Here is a 13,437-nt window from a genome sequence, read left to right as displayed (position 1 = left end):
CTTCGAAAAAAACATCTTTCCCTTAAAATATGGCTTTAATGTTTCTACATTGAATATAGATAAATTATTTATATTCACTCTCAAAAACGATGTTAAAAGATTAAAAAATTATAATAAGAAAGATTATAATAATTTTAAAATAAATTATAATTATAAAAATATCTTATATCTTGATTTTTGCCTTAAAATTACATATTTTTTATTCAATGTAAATAATTTATTTATATTGACTGCTGTTAAGTAATTTATCTATATTGACTGCATTAAGTGCAGCAAAATCGAACCTTAAAATATAGATAAAAATTATGTATTATGTTTGGTTTGAATTGGTGAATTTGTTCCGTGTTCCACCAAAGAAAGAAAGTTCTTAGAAAGAAGGAAGAAAGCAAAAGGCAACGCTACCTCCTTCTTTGTTGAATGTTCGAATTGAAAGTTGAAAGTTGAAAGTCTCTCTCTCTCTCTCTGTTTCGTATTCTCAGTACAATTTGCAAAATCGATAATCCAAATTGAAAGCTGCAAAGTCGTTGATCGCATAGAGACAGCCACAGGCATGGGTCAAGCTTTTCGGAAGCTCTTTGACACCTTCTTCGGCAACTCTGAGATGCGGGTACCCTTTCTAGCTTCTTCTTCTTCTTCTTGTTAATGAAACTTATATGCTTACTCTATTGTTTCCCTGATCGGGTTCAGGTTGTGATGCTTGGTCTTGATGCTGCTGGCAAAACAACCATACTGTACAAGCTTCACATTGGAGAAGTTTTATCTACTGTTCCTACAATTGGTGGGTCTTATTCTATGAAGTTCATTATTAAATGCTTTATTAATTTGTAAAATCCTAAACATATTTATTGCTTTGTTCATCTTGCATCCATGTGTTAAGCCTAATTATGTTATTTCTGTCTTGATACCCGCCAAAGGATGTTGAGGCTATGTTATCCTCCTCAGTTATCTACTTGGTTTTTTGTTTCTTTCTTTGTATAAATATGATGAACAGAGTTGTATACTTGCTTCCTTGACTGGGTGAAGACATGTGAAGCTTTTTGATAATGAAGTTGTTTTTTTGTAGAACTAAGTTTTTTGTGATGAAAAGAGAATTTCCCCTCTTGATTGGTAGGGAAATAAGCAGTGGGTATAAGTGAATTGAATCTACACAAACATATAAGCAATCATCTTTCGAGCTTCAACTCATCTAGTAGAACAAAAGTTTGTTTGGAAATAAGTCACTGTGGTTGTTTCTTTTATGACATAGGGTAAAAGCCACAAGACGAGTGTGTTTAGAATTGCTGAGCTTTCAAAATTTTCAAAGAATTACATTTGCAGTAATTGATTGTGAAATAACTATTTTTACCAGTGGTAGATGAAAAGAAAATGGAGTTTTAGTAGTGAATAAAAATGGATAGTTTTGATATTATACAAAATATTAACAATATGTAATTCTTTCTCAAAATCAGATTCTTCCCCAGGTTGAAACACCAGTATCACGTTTTTACAAAAGTTAATGTCATTTTCATTGATTACGAAACACCCAATATTTGTTTCAGGAATTGGTTTTGTCCCTGAGATGGGATTCTGGGGTCTTTAACCGCTCCACTAAACTTGACCAAGTCCCTCTTCATTCTCTTGAAGTTGATATGTGGGTATAGTAATTCTCATTGTGCAAAAATAGAGGTTTGGCAGAACAAACAAAAGTTCTATAAAAATTTGATTTATACTGCAGATGTGAAGAACAGTTGAGCCATATGCTGGCAGTTTTTGTCTCTGTTCTATATGTACTTTCCTAATTTTGCTAGCTTTAGTGGTTGGTGGTTTCAATGCTTGCATCCTAAGATTTTTTTTGCAAGCTCTAGAGATGGACATGTTAATAGTTTGTTATTGATTGTAGTTACATGTTAATAGTTTCAATTGTTCGCTTGTCACACAAGGTCACATTTGAGTTCTTTTATCCAACTTGATGTTGTACTGTTACCTTCTTTGGTATTTCTGTCGAGACATTATCGAATGCACTGTTTGTTGTGGGGATTTCGCATGTTATGAGCATTAGCTTTCCCCCTTTTGTCAAACTATTGCTATCATTCATTTCAGTAAGGATTTTTTGGCTGCCAAATTCAACCGTTGACATGACCTGTTGATTTTGGCTGTCAAATGAGTCTCTTTGTTGTTTATCTAGGCTTTTAAATTTATATTTCCTTGCAGGTTTCAATGTGGAGAAAGTTCAATATAAGAATGTTATTTTCACAGTTTGGGATGTTGGAGGTCAAGAGAAATTAAGGCCACTTTGGAGGCACTATTTTAACAACACAGATGGTCTGGTAAGAATTAATTTCCATGCTTTTATCTAGTGAAAAGAAAAGTTGTGCTATGCTGGTTGTTTTGTGAAAATTAGGTAGCAAGGTTTTTTATATTTATATGCTAATGTGTGCATTTATGCAGATTTATGTTGTTGATAGCCTGGACCGTGAGAGAATTGGTCAAGCAAAGCAGGAATTTCAGGTGAAAAAAATGAAAATTCACTAAATATATTGTTATTCTAAACAAGCTCTGAATTGATTCGTGGATTACTTGCAGGCAATCATAAATGACCCATTTATGCTCAATAGTGTCATCTTGGTGTTTGCCAACAAACAGGATCTGGTATGTCCTTGTTACTTATTTATCTGTGTTCTTTGGGCTGCATGACCTGATAGTAAGGTTATCTCTGTGACTGAATATCACATAGGAGCCAAAGCATGTAATTGATTGACATAATGACATTGTTCACGGAATACACTAAGAGTATAGGAAATTCTGGTATCTTAGCGTGTGAAGTATGTAATAATAATATTACCATTAGGTCTTTATATTACTCAATTCATTGAAACAATTAAAATCATATGAGATCAGTTAGAAGTTCTCGGAATTGTTATTACTTCTATCTTCAATCTTATGTGTTAGATATAAAATTCTTCATAGGCTATCTTGCACCCTAACAACCTAAGTTTTCAGGATGATTTAAATGTTTGGATGGTATCAAAGCCTCTTAGAACAAGTGTTCAAAAGTTTGTTCCATGCTGTCCCCATTCTTCATAATTAAATTTCAGCACAAGGTGAAATTAGGATTGTGCTTTATGCATACTTCAAACCCAAAAGGCTTTTGCTAAGGAGCCATGTTCAGAGATATAAATTATAAAACCATCCAGCCAAGAAAGATCACCCACCTTTTGATCTTTAATGATATTCCCACAGCCCTAAAAATAACCAGAAGTAAAACCATAAGATCCTAGAGCCTTCTCGTTATCTATTCTCCAAGTAGTCCTCCTGATATCTTCTCCTCTAGAGGGTCTGACACTCCAGCTAGCTTGCCTTCTGGAGTTATAGCACACCAATCCAATCCTCAATGAAAGGTTTAAATGAATTTTCTGTCATTCAAATATCATCAGCACTTCTAGTCTCATCTCGTATGGCCGTATAAAATTCCTACATCTCATTTTGGATGACTATATGGAGTCATTTGTTTGGCCTGCCTTCTTCTTGGGTGTATTACACCAATCCAATTGCAGGCTTTTGTTCAGAGTCATGGAATATTACTCCTAGACAGATTGATCGATTATTGGAGATATAAACAGGTTAAAAAAAATGCTTGATGTGTCAAGCTGATGGCTGAAATGAACTTCTGGAATCGTTAATTTTTTTTTGCAAGATATATATACCAAGCAGATGGCTGAATTAAAACTTCTGAAATCGTTTTGACCCGTGCTTGTTTATTTGCGCTGTATCTGTATACAATTATTAATACCCTGTAATACTAGCAGACTTTTTCTCTTCTCGAAAAAAAAAACTCTCCTCAAACAATGAGTTTTACCTTGAGCTCATGTGTGGTTATGATTGTTAATATTTTCTTTTTCTTTTCTAGAGAGGGGCAATGACGCCAATGGAAGTATGCGAAGGACTAGGTCTCTTTGAACTAAGGAATAGAAAATGGCACATGCAAGGCACTTGTGCACTTAAGGGAGAAGGCCTTTATGAGGGCTTGGACTGGTTGGCTTCAACTCTGAAGGAGAGAAAAGCTGCTGGATATTCTTCAATAGGAAACTCATCCTTCTAATTGTCCAGGTTTGAACTATCTTACTTACTGTCGTTGATAAGTGGCCTTCCCGTTTATAGTTCCATTACATTATGTGTATTAGTGCAGGTATTTTGGCCTTTGTCATTGACGAATGTGTAGGGTTTGGCCAGTTTCATTCAAGGATGATGTAGAATTGTAATCAATTTTTTTGGGTTTCATTAGGCTACGTCTAAAGCTGATGACGTATATAGATGCTTTGACTTTCAGGGTACTTAGATATGTGATGTGAATTTAATTCGATGTACAGAAGTTTGAGCATGACGAATGAAAACTAACTAGAGGCTCAAGAAATTTATTGGTATATTATTGATGCCCTGTATTACGTGCATGACTACCTTATAGGTGGTGGTGGATACTGGATCGTTGGTTCATTTTCCCTTGGATTTTCCCCATCCTTCTCTTTTCCTTTCTTTCTGTGTGGGTGTGACGTCCAAAACTCTGGCGGATACTTGATTTCAGAAAAAATACGTGATTCTGACCAAAATATCACGAGTTTATCTTACCATGATTCATTTTCAGTTCCGTAGTTGCGATTACTTTCTTAATTTTCATTTGCTTGTCATAAAATACCATTTTCGTCTATCGAAATATTTTTGTACTTCAGGAAATTGTTCTTTACTTAAATCTCTATCCTATTCACCTGTGTACAGACTTCTAGCTTTTTATGGGCTGTGTATCACGATTAAAAATCAATCTTTAAAGCTCAAGCAGGTAATTTACTAAAATTAAAATTTCTGGGCACTATCTATCAAAAGTCAAAGTTAAATTCGGGTAATTTGCAACTTTATCTTTATAATACTGTTCTTAAATTAAATGAGCTTGTTAGTATTTAATTACCAAATGAATGTCAAGTATCAAATAAATCATAATTTATAGATTTCTGAAATAAATATAATTGATAATTATATCTAGCTCTTGTAGCTCAGTTGGTTAGAGCACCCGTTTAGTAAGCGGGAGGTCTTGAGTTCGACTCTCACCAAGAGCAAATATTTGTTTTTTGGCAACGATGGAACACGAACAAACTGCAAGAATTCTCAATGAATTATTTACATTCATGCCAAATTGTTTTTTTGGTGTGGATAACAAATCACGCTTGCATATAGTCAGTGCAAAAATACTCATGTAATGATATATATATATGATTACAAGCACCACCCACAACTATACCAGAACTCTCTCTCTCTCTCTCTCTCTCTCTCTCTCTCTCTCTCTCTCTCTCTATAAATGTACAATACAGATAGCTGTCACATACAATTACAACATTTCTGGCCTAGAACTTGCCGATTTGACCAATGCACAGAGTCACCATCTTTCGTCTCCTATCCAGTTATTTTTCTCTTTTGGTCCTGTAGGACCTTCCTCACCATACAGCTCCACCGGAAGCTTTTTAAGTAAGTTACCGAATGAATTTCGAAGCCTGAGAGGAAGAGCATTTATTATCTTATCCAGCTCAGTTTTTGAACCATAAACAATTTTAGGGCCCCACTCTCTCATAAACTGCAGCCATTGAGGCTCTGTGACAACATCCCCTAGATACTCAGCTGCAACAAGCTCGTAGTGAATGCTTGAGTCCACATACAAATTACTACGAGTAGCATCATTCCTAATGCCGATCCCAAGTTTTGAAGACCCTTGGATATAGGTTCCAGGATGAGGGAAACTCGCATGTCCACTTTTTGATGAGTACACAATAGCTTTATTGCCATCAATATACTCCAAGTCATAGGCATCCACCCATTTACCGCCACTGTGCTGTGAGAAATATATACTCCAAAGCTCTCCATTGAAGTTGCATATACGAAGTGTAACATGCTCCCAGTCCCCCACATGCTCTCCAATCTTGCTAAATCCTATACTTTTAATTCCAAATTTCAGAGTGGAGGGTCCATTGAAGGGGCAAAAAACCCACATTACAATGTCCGTGAAAGTTCCACCAAGGGCTGGCTTCACATGAACATAGAGTTTGGCACTTCTCAAGTCCCCGTGTTTGACAAAATCCCTTCGATCGTCACTTGGCAAATCTATCCAAAACTCCCCATCATTTGTACCCCCACCTGGTAAATTTGAGCCAGTTGCATCAATGGCCTCTCCTGTAGGCACGCCCTTTCTGTACAACAAGGCTCCATTATTGAAAAACCAATCAACAGAAGAAGGCAAGTAAACTTCCTCAGGATGAAAGAAAACAGTAGGACCATAATGCTTTATCAGTGCATGTATTTGGTGGAGGTTTGGCATTGCTGGTAGCTCAGGATTTAGTTTCTTCAAGCACGCAACTGGTAGCTCTTCTTCCATGTTCCAATAACTACTGCAGAAAAAAGTACCTACTGAAACTCCTTTCCCCAGCATGCCACGATCCTGCGGTCTCAAACTCCACACCCGAAATGGAAACTCCGGAATTACAGAGCCAGCATCAAATATTAGGCTGTAAGGTTCACATTTATCAGTGAGGTCAGCACGAACACAAGTCATTTCATCCAAATCGGGCTTATCAGGCTTGTTAGTAACCAAGTAGCCAAGTGCCCTGTAACCTTCAGGAGGCTGGGGTAACCAAAAGTAAGCAGAAACAGATGACATTTTCTTGCTTCCTGCATTGGGACACCATACTAGGGTATAATCAAGGGGATTTCTCAGAGCTGGTAACTTATCTTGGTTGCAAATGTTAGTTGTTTCGGATGAGCAAGTTTCCACTTCCCTAGCAACAAGTACAAAACCCCAAAAAGGCTTGTAACTAGGTTGACAATAGTGACCAAGGATATGAAACCCATCAGGTACTCCCACAGGCTTATAGAATGCAACAGCTTTCCTCATATCTACCATAACATTGCTGTTCCAAACAAACTCAAACCTGGTGACCCTGAACACTTGTATCTCACCAAGATTTACAATTCCAGAAGCAAAACCTTGTCCTGGTAATCACATGTACAATTGCAATAAAGGATTAATCTAGAGACACAAGTTACAAAACATGTTCCAACATTGTCTTAGGATAAGAATAAGATAACCATCAAAATAGATACAAGCTTTGTACATTTCATACCAAAGGCAATTTCCTAAGATTTGATGAATGGTGATTGTAAAACTATACTATTAATTATATGAAGAGCATTGTGGAATTCGGTGCATATAGTAAGGACAAGAGATAAAATTACAATTATGAATGAAAAAGACAAGTTTAATTAAACATGTAAGTTAGCGTTTGGTACGCGGAATTTTGAGGGATTCCCGGAAACTGAATTTTTTTAAATTTTAAATTTTCAGATATTATCGTAAACTGAACGCAAAAATCATATTTTTGAAAATCGAGATTCCCGGACAAATAAAAATTTCTCCTGTACCAAACGCCTCCTACCAAACGCCTCCTGAGAGAATAAAAAACGGTGTTTACCTTGAGGGTGAGGCCATTGAGGAAGCGGAGCGGGAAGAGAAAAGATTGTGGATTGAGGGAGAGTGATGGTATTATTGGAATTCCACTTCCGAGGAAAACAGTTGCAGCGAAGCATATGGAGGAGGCGCAAGAGTTGCGGAGAAACACAATAATAGAAAAACCTTAACAATGGATGCTTTTGCTTCAGATTCAGATTTGATCGCTCAAAACCTATCATCATGAATCAATTCCCCAGCCGTTGGAGATGAGTCATTTTCCTTTTCAGAGTTCATTCAATTTGCGGGTCTCTCTCTCTTTCTTTTTCTTCCATGATAACGCAAACAACTTGTTCGAAGGCACACTTGCGTGTTAGTTAATTCTCAATCATTGCTTCTTGCCTTCACATTTTGATTCTCTGTTACTTTTTGCTATACCAACAACTTTCGTTGTGTTTTATTATTATTATTGTTATTAGATCACATCGTGTTTTTGCATAAATTAATTAAGTATAATTTTTTTTTTTGGATATATGTGAAGATGAATCACATTACTTAATATAAACTACTAAAATCTCTCACGAGTGGCTTATTGTGTATACATTTCTTATGTTTATTAATGGAAAATGTTATAAGGGAAAGGATTCACTTACCACCAAAATAGTTTATCACTTTTACAACTAATTTAATCACCGTTGATTTCGGTTAATTTAACGGTTATAATTTATTGGAAATTAATAACATTTATTATGTCACATTTATTAATTAATTATTAATTCTCAATAAATTATAAATATTAGATTGACGGAAATCAGCGATGATTAAATTAGTTGTAAGAGTGGTAAACTTTTTTGGTGATAAGTATCATGCCCCATGTTATATTTATAAACTTTTTATTTATAAACTCTTACAAATTACACTATATCTTACTGGCAAGACATAATATAGTTTGTAAAATAAAATAGTCAATATAACCCTATTTTTATTAAATATCTTTTCTTTTAATCTATAATTTTTTTAAATTTATTTAACTTTTTTTTTGGTAATCAAATTTATTTAACTTTAAAATACTTGTACAATACACAATATGCTTGCTAATTAGCTATTAAAAAAAGGAAAGAGTCATCTTACCCAAGTCAAATGATTAAAGTCTCTATAATGATTTGTTGTTTGTTATTTAAATAAAGAGTAAATACTCTTTTTGGTCTTCAATAAATTTCGCGATGCCCACTTTAGTTTCTAGTAAATAAAAAGGTCTATCGTGATCCTTAAAAAATTCAAAATAGACCAATTTTAGTCCTTTTAGGGACTAATATGGATCTTTTTTGAATTTGTGAAGGAACATGATTTCAACTAAATGAGTCTATTTTGAATTTATTAAGGATCACGATAAAAAATTTTATTTGTTAGGAAATAAAATGAGCATCGTAAAATTTACTGAGGATCAAAAAAGATATTTACTCTTACATAAATAAAGAGGCGTACATAAATAAAGAGGCGTAAGTGACGTAGGGGGAGAAGCTCTTTGCTATTTATATAGTTTTTGGTATGTAAAGCAGATTTTTATATTTTCTTAATTTCAAGACCTCTCATTATTTCCCATATAATTCAGAATTTTTGAAAAATTTGCTGAAATTTATGTACTATTTATCTACTATTTTTATTTTCAAAATTACTTAAATAAAATATATTCACAAAAAATTTATTTTAAATGAAATTAAACTTTTTACTGTAGCCATTAGCTCTTAAGTCCTATCCATCCACTGAAAGAAGGATTGTTGGAAACCGAATAACCAAGTAGAAGTAGTAACGGACGCACTAAAAGACAAAATGAGATTTCAATGAGAAAATCAACACCCACCATGGATTCCTTTTTTTTTATTTGCCTTCCCTTTCCAACCACTCGTTCTCTCTCTCTCTCACACACACACATACATATACATTTTCCCGGGAAAATAACTGCCTCTGCCATCATCACTAACTTTAACTACTCGTAGTCACACCACACAGCATGAGCATGAGCATGCTCTCATGCCAACGCTCAACAATGTTAGCTCAAAAGTCGTCTCCATTTCTTCACAGATTCCGATTCTTCAAACCTCATCGTTCTAGGTTTCGGTGTATGCTCGACCAAATCGTTGTTCCAGCCTACGATAATGTAATCGCCGCTGCTGCCAGGGCCTCCTGCGTCCATAGCGCCGTCTCCTCCGCCATCACACAGGTGGCCGTCACTGCCGTCGCAATTGCTTCCGGTGCTTGTCTTTCCACCAAGGTTGATTTCTTATGGCCCAAACTGCAGGAACAACCAGGTTATTTATCTTCTTTTTCTGCTTTCTTCTCTTTCTGTTTCGCTCTTTTGCACAGTCACACCTGAACTTGAGAGAGAGGTTGGAGCGCTGATTCTGATTCATTAGAGTCACTTATGGTTTGTGACGCCAAATGAAAGAGTAGCTTGTATATGATTTTTGTTTTTCCTTCAACGATTAACGGATTGAAGACTTTGGCTATAGGCTCGGTTTACGATGTATTTCTTCTTTTTTTCATTTGTAACAAAACAAGCTTGAGGTGGATCGTCACGTTTCAACATCAAATAGTGCTGAGATTGAATGTAATGAATAATCAGTAGTTATTTGCATGCGTTAGAAATTTTCTATTGCTGGTTCTGTCACTACATGATAGGATCTACTAGTTAGTTTTCTTATTAATAAAAATTATCCTCCTCCTCCTCCTCCTCCTCCATGTTCCTATGTTAATAAAATAAAATTAAATAACATGCAGGTACCGTTATGCAGGATGGAGTAGATGTTACTGGCTATCCTGTATTTAATGATGCAAAGGTTTAATATCTCTACTTGCGTTAGGATTTGTATGTTCTCTTGTTATATCATTAAAATACCTTCTGTGTGAAGGCAGGTACAGAAGGCTATAGCTTTTGCAAGAAAAGCACACCGTGGCCAAATGCGGAAGACAGGAGACCCTTATTTAACACACTGTATCCATACAGGAAGAATTTTGGCAGCGTTGGTTCCATCAAGTGGTAAACGAGTATGAACTCCTCTGATTAGTTATTAAAGTTTCAAAGTGACTGAATTTGTTATCCAGGAAAACAAGAAGTCATTGGCTGACTTCTTTTCCTCCTACACTCTATGAAATAAAGATTGTTGGTTTTCAAATTTTTTAGCCACTTGGAATTTTCCTTTTTCCTTAGCAGCATAGTCTGGATAATGTATACCGTTCTGGAACAAATGAATGGGTTTACTCTTGATTACAATTCTAGCCAGGAATATAATTGACAATCTTATATTTATATTTATCAGAACGCATAAATTTGTGCTTACACCATATAATTCAACAAACATATGCACTAGGCCTTCTTTTATAATGTTAAACAATTCTTAAGGAACACGTTAGTGAAACATTAAACTTGACATAGTATTATCAATTATGTTGATACATATCAATGTCATTTATCTTAATTTGTTCATGACTTTAGCTTTGATAATATTAGTTATTAGATAATATATGATATATATATATTTTCTGGGGAAACAAATATTTTTAAATTTTTCTGCTGTTTCCACCAAGTCTACGATATGTTTCTTGCGCATCTCCATTTCCAAATTAATTGAAAAGCATCTGAAATCAATGTTTTTCCTCGTACCAGGTTTAACCTTTGACGTTGCTTCTGAAACAGCTGAATTGAACCTTTCCTACTCTGAACTGCATTTAGTATGATACTATTATTTAACACATGTTAACTTTTATGCTACAATTAGCTTTTGTGTTTTTGTGATGCATGCATTACATGTCAGAACATGTTTCCTTAACTGTTCTTTGAGATATTGATACTCTGTTTCAGGCTGTTGACACGGTAGTGGCCGGTATCCTACATGATGTGGTTGATGACACATGCCAAAGTCTGCAGAACATTGAGGCAGAGTTTGGGGATGATGTGGTCAAATTGGTAGCCGGTGTTTCAAGGTTAAGTCATAGAAATCAGGTATCATAAAGAATAAAGAATATCTTCCTAATATTTTTTTAATCTTGAAGCAGGTGGCTCATTATAATTTTCCATCTTTAGCTAATTGTTAGATTCCAATTTACTACACACCTTGATAGAGGATGAAATAAAGATAATAGTTTTATATGTTACACAGAAATATAAAGTATTTGTAATCCCTTCACCTAACAATTTAATCTTAAGCTTTTGGATTGTGTTATTAGAGCCTTTATAACCAAGTTGTCTGAAGTTCATTCTTGTTGCCCATTCTTTATAATGAAAATAAATTTCAGTACAAGGTATTGGAGATCTGTAAACCATTTCCAAGTATGCACATAATATATTAAGCTTCTAGGAGAGTTAATCTCTGACATTTATCGCATAGCTATTGCATACTGAATCAAAACACTCTTAGTTGGGGTAAATCCAGTGTAATATTTCTCTGAGAATACTGTACCAGCAGTATGCTATCATTACTAGTGTGGTATACGGTTCAACTTTCCCTCCCAATTTCCCTTGATTGCCTTATTGGAAATATGTTACACAAATCACTCAATTTCCCTTGATTGTCTCTCATGCAATCTGTTACATCAATCATTCAATTCTCCTTGATTGCTTCTCTGCACTCTTCCCTAAGATAATGGTAATAGGCAGTTTCCAACACATACCTATGATCCAATACCTCAAGAGATTAGTGATGAGTGATCACATGTATTCTGCTTTTTCATATTTGTATATTAGATGCTTGTAACTTAATTCTCCTAACAACTCTGGTGGGTATTACTGTTTTCTTTCATTACTCTATTATTTAATAACTACATTATATTTTGCAGCTGTTACGCAGACATCGGAGGGTAAGTGTGAGCCAGGGTGTCCTTGGCGAAGAAGAGGTATAACATCAATATTTGACATGTACCGCTTAGCTACTGAGACTCTTGAATATAATTTGGTTGTGTTAGTAATTAGTAACAAAATAGAAAGAAAAGAATGCCTGCCTAACATAGGTTTAAACACTGCAAAGATCAATATGTGAAGTGAAGAATGTATCATATTCTCCTCTTGCTGTATTATGGATATTTGATAATTTTCCTTGTAGAAGCTTTGAAGTCGGGAAAAATTTATACATAATCTTTTTAATTTTATGACAATAATCTTCTACAAAAGAGGTTGATGTGACAACTTTTTGTATCTGTCATTATAATGCATCTGATGGTTGGTCAAGATAATAGTGAAACTATATGCCTTTTTAGATTTGTAAAACAAATATCAGCAGAGAGTATTCTGATGGTTGCATTCTTAATCTATTAGGCAAGTAATTTACGAGTGATGCTTTTGGGAATGGTTGATGATCCACGTGTTGTGCTCATCAAGCTTGCAGATCGACTTCACAACATGAGAACAATGTACTTGCTCTGAGCTTCTCCAATTTTTTTTGCCTTAATGCCCAATTATTGCTTGTCTTCTTTGTTTTGCCTTTTTTTATCCTTCACTTTGTAACACCCCGTTCTAGAACCGGTTTGTTAACATCGCATTATGATATTAAGTGTAACACCCCGTTCTAGAACCGGTTTGTTAACATCGCATTATGATATTAAGCGCAGTTACAATCACATGGGTTCAATTAAAATCCGGATAATTTTTTCATTTTAAAACGTACCGAACTTATAATACCCAATTTCGTGATCATAACCATATTACCTTGCGGAAACAGATAAATTAAGCTTAACATCATGTTCATTTCCCATTTTTAAACCATTAATTTACTTCTTGTTTAATTCAATACTTCTATTATATAGTAGGTTTCTTCATTAGCTACCCGTGGCTTCAAACCGTGCTCAAATCGGAGCACTGTAGTCCAAGTTAGGACAATTTGAAGCAACACAAGAGAGTGTTGGTCACAGGCCCAGCGCGCTTCAGCGCGCTACCGGGCGCTCAAGCGCGCGCTATCGGGCGCTAAAGCCTCCATCTGGGCGCTTAA

General features: G+C 35.1%; 3 protein-coding genes and 1 non-coding gene across 5 annotated transcripts; 3 read left to right on the top strand and 1 right to left on the bottom strand.

The window, feature by feature from the left end:
- Window positions 1–354: 354 nt before the first annotated feature.
- On the top strand, window positions 355–4,499 carry LOC133299822 (uncharacterized). The gene is made up of 7 exons (XM_061499316.1): window positions 355–607; window positions 688–778; window positions 2,191–2,306; window positions 2,428–2,487; window positions 2,563–2,628; window positions 3,887–4,086; window positions 4,166–4,499. Exons 1-6 carry the CDS (start codon window positions 551–553, stop codon window positions 4,076–4,078), a joined length of 582 nt encoding a protein of 193 aa, XP_061355300.1. The 5' UTR covers window positions 355–550; the 3' UTR covers window positions 4,079–4,086; window positions 4,166–4,499.
- A 511-nt stretch (window positions 4,500–5,010) lies between these two features.
- TRNAT-AGU (transfer RNA threonine (anticodon AGU)) lies at window positions 5,011–5,084 on the top strand. Its single transcript has one exon. It is a non-coding gene; the product is annotated as a tRNA-Thr (tRNA).
- A 124-nt stretch (window positions 5,085–5,208) lies between these two features.
- On the bottom strand, window positions 5,209–7,861 carry LOC133299816 (hypothetical protein At1g04090-like). Of its 2 annotated transcripts, none has more exons than XM_061499307.1 (2): window positions 7,485–7,861; window positions 5,209–6,999 (listed from the first exon to the last, which is right to left on the bottom strand). In XM_061499307.1, exons 1-2 carry the CDS (start codon window positions 7,702–7,704, stop codon window positions 5,402–5,404), a joined length of 1,818 nt encoding a protein of 605 aa, XP_061355291.1. In that variant the 5' UTR covers window positions 7,705–7,861; the 3' UTR covers window positions 5,209–5,401. The 2 variants fall into 2 exon arrangements, with proteins under 2 accessions (XP_061355291.1, XP_061355290.1); XM_061499306.1 differs by having other exon boundaries at window positions 5,210–7,005.
- A 1,562-nt stretch (window positions 7,862–9,423) lies between these two features.
- Window positions 9,424–12,875, top strand: LOC133299814 (probable GTP diphosphokinase RSH3, chloroplastic). Its single transcript, XM_061499304.1, has 6 exons — window positions 9,424–9,768; window positions 10,238–10,296; window positions 10,373–10,504; window positions 11,319–11,459; window positions 12,293–12,349; window positions 12,768–12,875. The coding sequence occupies exons 1-6, from the start codon at window positions 9,471–9,473 to the stop codon at window positions 12,873–12,875; spliced, it is 795 nt and encodes a 264-aa protein (XP_061355288.1). The 5' UTR covers window positions 9,424–9,470.
- The last annotated feature ends 562 nt before the right edge of the window (window positions 12,876–13,437 follow it).

The sequence above is a fragment of the Gastrolobium bilobum genome, unplaced genomic scaffold, assembly GCF_033153095.1.
Source record: "Gastrolobium bilobum isolate Gb01-03AN ecotype WA unplaced genomic scaffold, APGP_CSIRO_Gbil_v1 utg48165, whole genome shotgun sequence".
Classification (NCBI taxonomy): domain Eukaryota; kingdom Viridiplantae; phylum Streptophyta; class Magnoliopsida; order Fabales; family Fabaceae; genus Gastrolobium; species Gastrolobium bilobum.
The sequence above is the reverse complement of the archived record's forward strand: the minus strand, read 5'-3'. Positions and strand labels throughout refer to the sequence as shown.

Coding starts and splice junctions, on each gene's coding strand:
- LOC133299816 (XM_061499306.1), bottom strand. CDS start 7,704: ATGATGATAGGTTTTGAGCGATCAAATCTGAATCTGAAGCAAAAGCAT. Junction 7,006..7,484: donor TCAATGGCCTCACCCTCAAG/GTAAACACCGTT, acceptor TGTGATTACCAG/GACAAGGTTTTGCTTCTGGA.
- LOC133299822 (XM_061499316.1), top strand. CDS start 551: ATGGGTCAAGCTTTTCGGAAGCTCTTTGACACCTTCTTCGGCAACTCT. Junction 2,488..2,562: donor AAGCAAAGCAGGAATTTCAG/GTGAAAAAAATG, acceptor GATTACTTGCAG/GCAATCATAAATGACCCATT. Junction 2,629..3,886: donor TTGCCAACAAACAGGATCTG/GTATGTCCTTGT, acceptor TTTCTTTTCTAG/AGAGGGGCAATGACGCCAAT.
- LOC133299814 (XM_061499304.1), top strand. CDS start 9,471: ATGAGCATGAGCATGCTCTCATGCCAACGCTCAACAATGTTAGCTCAA. Junction 9,769..10,237: donor CAAACTGCAGGAACAACCAG/GTTATTTATCTT, acceptor AATAACATGCAG/GTACCGTTATGCAGGATGGA. Junction 11,460..12,292: donor GGTTAAGTCATAGAAATCAG/GTATCATAAAGA, acceptor TATATTTTGCAG/CTGTTACGCAGACATCGGAG.